Consider the following 10,253-nt stretch of genomic DNA (forward strand, 5'->3'; position numbering starts at 1 on the left):
AACTTTTTTGTTTTTGAAATTGTTCTATAATATAAATATTTTACCCGTTTATTATATTTTGTAAGGATGGCATAGATGAAAGGTGTGAAAGAAAATAATAATAATAATAAAGCTAATTAAATAGAGGTAGGTAGATATGATGAAAAGTTACCACTCCAACACCAATTTAAAGATAAAACAATAATAACACAAACAAATATAATTGAAAGGTTAGAGGGGATAGGAATTATAATGTAAAAGACAATTAAATTTAATATTTCTTCATAAATGTTTGTGATAATGCTATGAAAGAAATCCCCCTTATCTCCCACTCTTCCTTTCTCTCCTCCCTCCACCTTCCTACTTCATCTTCATTTTTGCTCATCACATTCATTAAAAGGTTGTTTCTTCTTTAGTGACTCATGTACAACTTACTTCTTTCATTTTCATAATAATAGTTCTCTAAATTTTCCAAGCTTAATTGAGTTTCCCCTCAAAAAAAAAACTCATCACATGTTCTCTATCTGATTTCCTAACGTATCTTTTTAAAAATATTTGTAGATTATTAGATGTGAGATAAAAGAGAAATACATAAAGATAGTGCATGTGGAGAAACACCTAATTATTACAGTGGTAAAAAAAAGTTGAAAAAAAAATGAAAGAAAACATTAGTTGAATGAGGGAGTAGGATGGCCAAAGAGATAAATGTTGCACGGATGCACCAAATATTTTAATTATTTAATTGACTTCATTGCTTTACCATTTCCCATTGCATTGCATGATTTTCCATTTTTCCTTACTCTGCTCTGCTGATCATCATACCTCTCTGTGAGCCCACTTCCCTCTTCTTCTTTCCTTTCCCTTTGTTTTGTGGATTTTCGAGGTGGGGTTTTGATGATCATCATATTAACTCCATTTCCATGCCTCTTTTCTTCTCACCACTCCTGAAATATCACCAACTTTCTTTAAAAAACACAGGCACCATTTCTCTTCCACAAACTCTTTCTTTTTTTACTTCTGTACTAACAACTTCAATCTTCTATTCATATACTGTAACGCTCTCTCTCACTTCTACACTTACACTTACAACTTCAATCTTCTATTCATATCCCTGCTTTGCTTCTTGCTTCAATTTCACACATTAAAGCCTAAAGACTGCGTTTAGTTACTTCAATACCATTTTCATGGTTTTAGAATTGCTCATCTTAATAATCTGAACTTTTTAAATGTGTACCCATTGAACCCAACCTGCTTCTGTTATGGCTCTGTTTTTCTTTCCCTTTAAAACTCCATAAAATTTGAGCCATTTTTATTTATCTGTGTTCCATTGGAAGCATTTGGCCATGGTGGTTGGCCTCCCATTAATATCTGCAACTTGGTAGCTGACTTAATAACTCTCTGTACATGTTATATGTAGAACTTTACCCTTCTAATTAATTCTTCTCAGAAATCTTTTGTCTAGGTTTTTGTTTCGTTTTTCTTTTTTCCTTCCCGTTGAAAGTTTCAATGCAAGTTGTGGAGTCAATGATGGGACAGTTCTGACATTTTGAACTTTTGAAAAGCAGTATATAGCTTTGAGACATAGTTTTGCTTGTGTATCATTAATGAAATATACAACAGGTTTTCCAGCAGTTGAAAAATGAAGAGGTTTTCTGTCAAGGTTGAGGAAGGAAGGGAAGGTAAAGACGGCAAACCATCCGTCGGACCGGTTTATCGAAATGTTCTTGCAGAAAAGGAATTTCCTTCTCCATATGAGGATTTGAGCACATCTTGGGATCTTTTCAGGTTATAGTCTATCCTTTCATGTTCATGTTTTGGAATTCAAATGATTGTGTGAAATGAATGGTTTGATGTTATTGCAAGGCTGAAATAGAATATCTTGTGTTTCAAATAAACTTAAACATGTTAAGGATTTTTTTTCTTTGTTGGAAACTTCTAAGATAATATCTTGGATTGTTTTGCAGTGTTTCAGCTAATAAGTATGCTGAAAGACGGATGCTCGGATGGCGAAAATTCGTCGACGGGAAGGTGAGTTCAATTCTCACTTTCTATATGAAAGTACAAAGGATAGAAACAATGTTAGTAAACTCGAACGATTTTGTTGATTGCTTGACATTATGATGATTTGATTCGGGTTTCTTTCTTTTTTGGTATCCAGCCAGGACCTTATATATGGAAAACGTACAAAGAAGTTTATGGTGATGTTCTTAACATTGGCTCTGCACTACGAGCAATTGGTGCCGAACCGGTAAGCACACTCCTGCAATTTTAAGGTTTTTTCTATATGATATGGGAGAAGCATATAATAGTAACAATGGCAAAACTAAAGAAATGGCAATGTTGTGCAACAGGGATCACGTATTGGGATTTACGGGGCGAACTGTCCTCAATGGATAGTTGCAATGGAGGTTCAACTGAAAGATTCTTCATATTTTGTGCTGAATATTCCATAAGTTCTTAAAGTTACTTGTAGTTGTTTGATTGTATCAGATAACAGATGTTCTAAATGTTTTGTGTAGGCTTGTAATGCCCACAGTTTGATTTGTGTGCCTCTCTATGATACTCTTGGTAAAATACTTTTCTGAATTCACTTTTCTAGGAGTTTTTATTTGATGAATTTTCTTATCAGTTAACTTCTCTGCTCTTTGTAAGTAATAACTTCAAGTTGAGCTTCCTGTTGATTCTTATAATAATAGAGAAGGGACTAAATGAATTGCAGGACATGGAGCTGTTAATTTCATTATAGATCATGCAGAGATCGACATTGTTTTCATCCAAGATAAGAAAGCAAAAGAAGTAAGAGTTTCTGTCTAGTTAATATAATATGCTCTCACATCTCAATCTAAACCAAAAAAGATGGACTTACTAAATTTGGTTGAAATTCTATGTTCATTTTGCAGCTATTAAATTCTGGATGCACAATTCCTGAGAGGCTGAAAGGTGAGAATGATGATATAAGATGGTTTTCTATAGCAATAATCGAACAAATTTATTGAGTTTGATTCCATTTCGCAGTTTTTATCTGCTTTACTTCACTTAAGGAGGAAGAAAAGATTTCAGCAACAAACAATGGGATGAAACCATACTCATGGGACGAATTCCTTCGCTTGGTCCGTTTTAAATCTAAACCAAATCTTTTATTACCCTCCTTTAATTTATATGTTAGAGTTGACATGTGAATCTATTTGAATGATCAGGGAAAAGAAAATCCATCTGAGATCAGTCCTCCGCGACCTCTTGATATTTGCACGATTATGTACACAAGTGGAACCAGTGGAACTCCCAAAGGGGTTGTGTTAACACAAGAAACCATCACTACATTTATTAGAGGAGTTGATATCCAAATGGAGCAGTTTGAAGATAAGGTAAACAACTACCCTTATTTTCTTTTAACTTTCAAAGTTGTTGGGATACCTTAAATTTGATATTAATGCTCAATGTATTCACATTTGTCATTTACACTATTTATAATTTTGACTTTAAGGTTTAAAGAATTGTGTTGTATAAACTCTTCAATTTTAGAGGTGTCTCTTATCTTTAATCTTAATTATTCTCTCTAATAATAATTTATTCATCCTCTATCTATGGATGCAATTAACACATTGTTAATAAAGCACGTAAATCTCTATGTCGATCCTCTACCATCTACCTTTTTCGGCTTATCTCTATCTGTCCATTTCAAAGTCATTTCCTTTTGCATTATCTTTCTTGTCAACAGATGACAGAGGATGATGTGTATCTATCATTTCTGCCTCTAGCTCACATCCTTGACCGTACGGTCGAGGAATATTTCTTTCGTAAAGGCGCATCAGTTGGCTACTACCATGGGGTACTGTATTCTTTATAGCACTATGTAGCATCTACTTTTCAATAAGATCACTCAGATGTTTGATTTACTAATGCTTTTTTTAAGAGTAAATGATTTGAAAAATATCTTTTAGACCTTTGAGAATCAGAACAGCTCATTTTCATTTCTCATTCCTTTTATGAAGGATCTTGATGCAATAAAAGATGATCTAATGGAGTTAAAGCCAACGCTATTAGTCGGCGTACCTCGAGTCTTTGAAAAGATTCACGAAGGCACGAAAGCAATGCTCATCATCTGTAGTTTCTTTACGTTCCGTAACCTTGTTAACAAGTTTAAGTTATCAAATCTCTATTTCAGGAATCAAACAAGCTGTACAAGTACTCAATCCAGTGAGAAGGAAGGCTTTTGATTTGCTCTACAAATAGTAAATCAAGTTTTATCTTCTTTTTTACTACTGGTAGCTTATTTTCTTCATGATTCTTGTAAGATCAGAGATAAATCATATATATGCTGAACTTGCAGCAAACTTTCATGGATGAATAGTGGATACAAACAAAAAGATGCATCCCCTTTGGCAGATTTGTTGGCATTCAGGAAGGTTGAAACCTACTCTCCTGGCTAAATTATGTACTCTCGATTACGAGTTCCTCGGCCTGACATATGTTTGTGTTCTCAAAAAGTCATTTCAAACAAATCTTGAACTTCATATGGTACATGTCCATGATCACTAACTTGATTATCACCTTACACTAAACTTCTATCAACTCAGGTGAAAGCAAGATTAGGCGGTCGCCTTCGACTAATAATATCTGGGGGCGCGGCCTTGAGCACAGAAGTGGAAGAGTTTCTAAGGGTTACATGTTGTGCCTTTTTCGTGCAAGGCTATGGTAAAGAAACACTCTACGTACACAAACACGGTTTAGTTTCATTGATAGCTTTTAAGCACATTTCAAGCTTAAAGATTCCCTTTCGTCATAATATGCTTAACGAGTTTCCTCCCCGTCGTTTTTGCTTTATTGTTTAAAATTTTGTCCAAACATTCTGAACAGCCATGATATGGTAACATTTAGGATTGACTGAAACTTGTGGACCAACAACTATTGGCTTTCCTGATGAGATGTGTATGCTCGGAAATGTTGGCGGCGTTACGCTATTCAATGAGCTTTGTTTGGAGGAGGTTCCGGATATGGGCTACAATCCGCTTGGGGATCGTCCATGTGGCGAAATATGTGTGAGAGGAAAGACTGTTTTTACTGAATACTACAAAGACCCTGAACTAACCAAAGAATCAATAAAGGATGGTTGGTTTCACACAGGTGATTCACGCCTTCCCTCTCTTGTTCTTGAATGAAAAATTCATTGCTATTTGACTTGTTTATTCCATTTCATTCTTGTACTACTTTAGGAGACATTGGAGAAATGTTTCCCAATGGGGTTATGAAGATCATTGACAGGAAGAAGAATCTCATAAAACTATCCCAAGGAGAATACATAGCACTCGAATACTTAGAAAATGTTTACTCGATTACCCCGATCGTCGAGGATGTAAGTTTCGAATTGTCTTTCTTTTGAGTTTCTTTCTGAAACTAACTTCATAATATTGATTTGATCTACTGTTTCCAAAGATATGGATCTACGGGAACAGCTTCAAATCAATGCTGGTGGCAGTGGTGGTTCTACATGAGGAAAACACTAAGAAATGGGCAAATTCAAATGGTTTTTTGTGTTCTTTCTCTGAGCTTTGTCCTCTTGAACAGCTTAGACATTATGTTCTCTCTGAGCTCACTTCCACAGCTGAAAGGAACAAGGTATTGCAATTTCTTAAACAACCCAAACCTCGGCTCTACTTCAGTGTGGTATAAGTATGATAAAACCACTTTATTACATTTCTTTACACTTCATATTTAAAAAAGTACTTTTATTAGAATGCCTTAAATTTGTTAGTCAACGCTTTTCGAAATGACCAAGCATAGGGGTCTTGGGGATATGATCTTGAAACCTAAGTTTTAATTGTATTTATCTTATTTATGTTACTTACGATTTTAGTCCTAAAGTTTAGAGGAGTGTGCTATATAAACTCTAACTCTTCTAGTGCCTCTAGAACTGTAGTTTCATGTTTTTCTCTATAATAAAAAAACTGTCATCTCCCTCTACTCGTAGACTTAACTAACACTCTATTGGTGAATCATGAAAATTTTTGTGATGATTCTTGATTGTTTACATTTTTCTGTACATCTTTTATCGTTGATTTCTTAACTGTTTTAACTCAATGTCCGATTCGCATCAGTTGAAACGTTTCGAATACATCAAAGGAGTTGTATTGGAATTGCGCCCATTCGACATAGAAAAGGATCTGGTGACAGCAACTTTGAAGAAGAAGAGAAACAACTTACTCAAACACTATGAGGTTTGTTGGAAAACACTCTTTCTTTTTTCATTGATTGAGTTCTCCAAAACACAGGTGAATGAAAAGCTCCCTTGGTTGTAGGTGCAAATCAATGCAGAGTACAAAAATTTGGAGAAAAAGATATGATAAAGTTGAAGCTTAGTAGCTGGTTTTGCTAATCTCAAAAGCATTCAATCAAAATCGTTTTGATGATGTTACAAAAAAAAGTTGTTTTTTTCTTCTCTTCTTGCAAATAAAGGACAATATATGGATTCACTGTTAGATGAAAGTATAGTATTTGATTGATGCTTTAGCAAACTTCATTATATTGAAGGGTTATAATATAAAGTTTATACATCAAAAAGCTACCATTTTCTTTGGAAAAGTTTTGTCCTCTCATTTTCTAAAAATTTAAACTTTGTGTGTTAAGGTTTAAATACTAATTCTTTATTCAAGTTTTTGCGTTCATTTTGATTCTTATACTTTTAACTTCAGTTCATTTTTGTTCATATGCTTTTGAAATGTTCATTTCAATCCTTATACTTTTTTGTTTTAGTTCTTTTTGATCCATATACTTTAAAAGTCTTGATTTTGGTATTTGTACTTTTAGCTTTGGTTCATTTTTGTTCTTGTACCTATAAAAAGTGATCATCTTTATCCCTTCATTTCATTTTTAAAGAATCAAAATAGTCACTTTTTAAAAGTTCAATTATCAGAGTTGAAATTGCAAAGACCAAAATGAATATTTTTAGAGTAAAGAGATTTTACAAACCAAACCTAGAAGGTATAAGAACCGAAATGAACATTTTAAAGATAGAGAGATCGAAATAAATCTAAGCTAAGAATACAAAGACCAAAGTAGTATTTAAACTTAGTGTTAAATATAGAATCAAAATTTAGAACATCTTAACCACATGAAAATTGTTGATGAAAATATCAACAAAACGTAGATATCTATGAATACATCTATAAAAGTATTCAAAAATATATTCCTAGATTAAGAATTAAACATTTTACCTATGTTAAAATATTTTCGTTGAATTTTCTTTTTTTTATACAATTCATTTGTTTTGTATGATACAACGAAATGTGGATTCACTCATTATATCGATGTCGACTTTGTAAATATATAGAAATATTGATTGGTATGTGAATCAAATTCTAAAATCACGCAATTTGATGGTGTAAGTGAGTATGTTGTAAGAGTATCCAAAGTGAGTTAAGCAACTCTTCATCGATATGTTATAGTTATGAAAATTAGGTTTTTCTTGTGCAACAACTTGATGAGCTTCATAATTTTTCTCTATATTTAGGTCCCTAAAATTATCAAATTATTTGCTTTAAAAGTTTTTTAATCTTGAAAGCAACTCAAGAGGTTATTTACACACATTCGTAGAAGATGAGATACAAATAATATATATATGGAATCTATTTTGAACCATAAGTTTTGAAATATGGCCCATAATGGTAATAGTTATGTTTTTTTCTTTCTCATTTCATATTTTTTAAGAACAAGAAATTGTGTATTTTATTATTTTTTTAATTGAAATTAAATTTAGTATAGCATAATGCAATTATAACAAGTTTAAAGATGTAATGCAATTTAATTTGGAAAGGCAAAATTAAGAAGAAAATAGAAAGAAATGGGGAAATAATTGATATGTTGATGTAAGAAACAAAGAAGTGTCAAACAAATTGTAAATAAGGATATAATATTTAATAGTAAAAATTTATAACAACTTAAAAAGGGATATTTCTTTCTCATTTTGGTTTTTGCAACGACTAAAATGTAAACTAGAGATAGGGTGAACCTATTTATTTCCTCGAAATAGTAGTTAAAGTAATGTGAAATATGGAAATTAATCAGACTTCCACCCCGGTCTCAGATAGTAATCAAGGTGCACTAGTTTTCTCTTAATAATATTCTAAATATCATTTGCTATAATAATCTAGGAGTGAAACTAAAACCTCTACATAGGAGTGCTATAATAATGTAGGAGTGCTTAGTTCAAGTTGCTATAAAACCTCTATATAGGATTGGGTTAGATACTCTCATATTCTTTTAATTTTACGTGATAAAACACATACAAACTTTTCAAACTCTCTACTTTCTATAGTTAAATCAAATCTTCAAAAGGACCTCTTTACTTTAATTGCTATAATACATTATAAATTAATGCACACAAATTTATCTTCTAAAGTCCGATCAAACTCTTCTCATGGAATGTAACGACCCAACTTTTCTGGGTAAGTCGAGGTCGTTAATTTTTGACAAAAGACTTTGGTTGATACAAATTGAAACATAAGTCAATTTAAAAACAAAACATGTCAGGCCTGATTTTCAAATATTCAAGAAAACTTAACAATAACACTATTTACAAATAAAAGTTTGTAAACTAAGTTTTAGTACATCTTAAACCTTAAAAGAAATCATAAGCGGAAGCAAAATAACACATTCCCTATGGCAATCACGCTTCCTTCCTGCCCCTCGCCGGTTTGCCACCTTTATTTCCTTTGCCTGAAAATTAAACATAAGAAGGGTGAGTATAACAATACTCAGTAAGAGACCCTCTACTGGTCTCGTCAGGGGAAAATAAATTGTTAAAGTTCTATTGGGACACCCTGTACAGTCGCAGTCTTGTGATCCCGTAGGATACACATTTCAGTCTAACGCCCCGAGGGACATACATATCAGTCTGACGCCCCGAGGGACGTACATATCAGTCTGACGCCCCGAGGGACGTACATATCAGTCAAGTGTTCTGCAGAAACACATATCAGTCAAATGCTCCCGAAGGTGCAAAATAAATTGGTGATCCCGTGGGACACCTACAAGGTAAACATCCCAATACAACCTAACAATTTATCCCCTCATTCCATTCAACCCATCTTTCAGTTACTTCAAATCACAAAGTCCTTTCTTTCAACATCCTAACAGTCAACTTATTTTACTACAGTCATATGTCTGTCAATAATATGCTAATACATCAGTCAATCCACTATAGAGTCAATGCACCCCTCAGTTCACCAGCACACACAGTCATACTTTAGCGTAATCATACACCCAATCTAAACGAGAATCTCATACAAACACAATCTACAATCTCCGTCCTGTCCACATACACACATTTATATATAGATTCCATGACAATCACGACATACATTCGACGTCAAGTCTACTTCAATTCATATACATTCATATATATTTTCAGTCAACCCCAGTATACATTCAACACACATACAGTTCACAATCACAGTTCACAATCACAATTGAGTCCAGTAGAAAATCCCTTACCTCAAGGTTATGTAAGTTTTTCAATCGGGCTAAATTCAATAAGTCAAATTCCAAGTAGAATGAAGCAACAATTCCAATGAAGCTCACGTTGGAACTTAGATATCTAAGCACGACCTCTTCAGTATCACCTTAAAATCAGCATTACCCAAATCAATTAACCAGTTTTTAAAACTTACTAGCCAAGAACAATATTACTATATCCACAATACCAATCAACTCACAACTTGGAGGTCAAATCCACGATTAGAAGGCAGAATTCACGCCGCGACGTTTTGCAAACGAAGGCAGAAGGGTTTTGGACGTTCAACAGCAGTTACGCGCGGACGGGAGTAGCCCGGCAACGTAGCCGAACTCGTGCGATGCGGCGTGACCTGCATCGGCGAGGCTGTTCGTGACTGAGGCGTGCGACTTGCCTCGCGGACGGAGATAGAGACGGCGGAGACGGTTGCAGAACCGTGGCTTCGACAGAGACAGAACCGGCTGAGACGGTTGGGCAGCGGCGGAAGAGCAACGGCGCTGCAGATCTGGACTGGCAGCGGCGCGGTCTTGCTTCGCGGCGGGGTTGCGGACGGAAGAAGAAAATGGAAGGAAAGGATCGGCGGCTGGCTGCGGTTGGCTGCGGCGGGACGGGAAGAAGAAGATAGAGGTGGTGGTTGTGGCTGGGCTGCGGCTGGCCACGAACAGAAGGAGAAGAGGACGGTTGGGGCGGTTGCTGCACGAACGGAGAGAAGGGGAAGGAGGGTCGCCGCGCACGGGAGGAAGAAGAAAAGGGAAAAAAAGAAATT

The 10,253-nt window shown here is 34.8% G+C and overlaps 1 protein-coding gene and 1 long non-coding RNA gene across 6 annotated transcripts; one reads left to right on the forward strand and one right to left on the reverse strand.

The window, feature by feature from the left end:
- Positions 1 to 693: 693 nt before the first annotated feature.
- Positions 694 to 6,558, forward strand: LOC101222275 (long chain acyl-CoA synthetase 1). Of its 5 annotated transcripts, none has more exons than XM_011653231.2 (20): positions 694 to 807; positions 1,600 to 1,764; positions 1,944 to 2,007; positions 2,138 to 2,227; positions 2,331 to 2,387; positions 2,499 to 2,547; positions 2,699 to 2,775; positions 2,880 to 2,919; positions 2,995 to 3,089; positions 3,177 to 3,344; positions 3,698 to 3,808; positions 3,972 to 4,059; positions 4,145 to 4,211; positions 4,310 to 4,385; positions 4,557 to 4,674; positions 4,858 to 5,103; positions 5,193 to 5,332; positions 5,413 to 5,595; positions 6,075 to 6,194; positions 6,276 to 6,558. In XM_011653231.2, the coding sequence occupies exons 2-20, from the start codon at positions 1,619 to 1,621 to the stop codon at positions 6,318 to 6,320; spliced, it is 1,980 nt and encodes a 659-aa protein (XP_011651533.1). In that variant the 5' UTR covers positions 694 to 807; positions 1,600 to 1,618; the 3' UTR covers positions 6,321 to 6,558. The 5 variants fall into 5 exon arrangements, with proteins under 5 accessions (XP_011651533.1, XP_031739345.1, XP_031739346.1 ...); XM_031883485.1 differs by lacking the exon at positions 694 to 807 and adding an exon at positions 927 to 1,031; XM_031883486.1 differs by lacking the exon at positions 694 to 807 and adding an exon at positions 941 to 957.
- Positions 6,559 to 8,627: 2,069 nt separating this feature from the next.
- On the reverse strand, positions 8,628 to 10,253 carry LOC116402566. Its single transcript, XR_004215007.1, has 3 exons — positions 9,690 to 10,253; positions 9,469 to 9,596; positions 8,628 to 8,691 (listed from the first exon to the last, which is right to left on the reverse strand). It is a non-coding gene; the product is annotated as an uncharacterized LOC116402566 (long non-coding RNA).

The sequence above is a fragment of the Cucumis sativus genome, chromosome 3 (genome assembly GCF_000004075.3).
Source record: "Cucumis sativus cultivar 9930 chromosome 3, Cucumber_9930_V3, whole genome shotgun sequence".
In the NCBI taxonomy this organism is placed as follows: Eukaryota; Viridiplantae; Streptophyta; class Magnoliopsida; order Cucurbitales; family Cucurbitaceae; genus Cucumis; species Cucumis sativus.

Coding starts and splice junctions, on each gene's coding strand:
- LOC101222275 (XM_011653231.2), top strand. CDS start 1,619: ATGAAGAGGTTTTCTGTCAAGGTTGAGGAAGGAAGGGAAGGTAAAGAC. Junction 3,809..3,971: donor CAGTTGGCTACTACCATGGG/GTACTGTATTCT, acceptor CCTTTTATGAAG/GATCTTGATGCAATAAAAGA. Junction 5,104..5,192: donor GGATGGTTGGTTTCACACAG/GTGATTCACGCC, acceptor GTACTACTTTAG/GAGACATTGGAGAAATGTTT.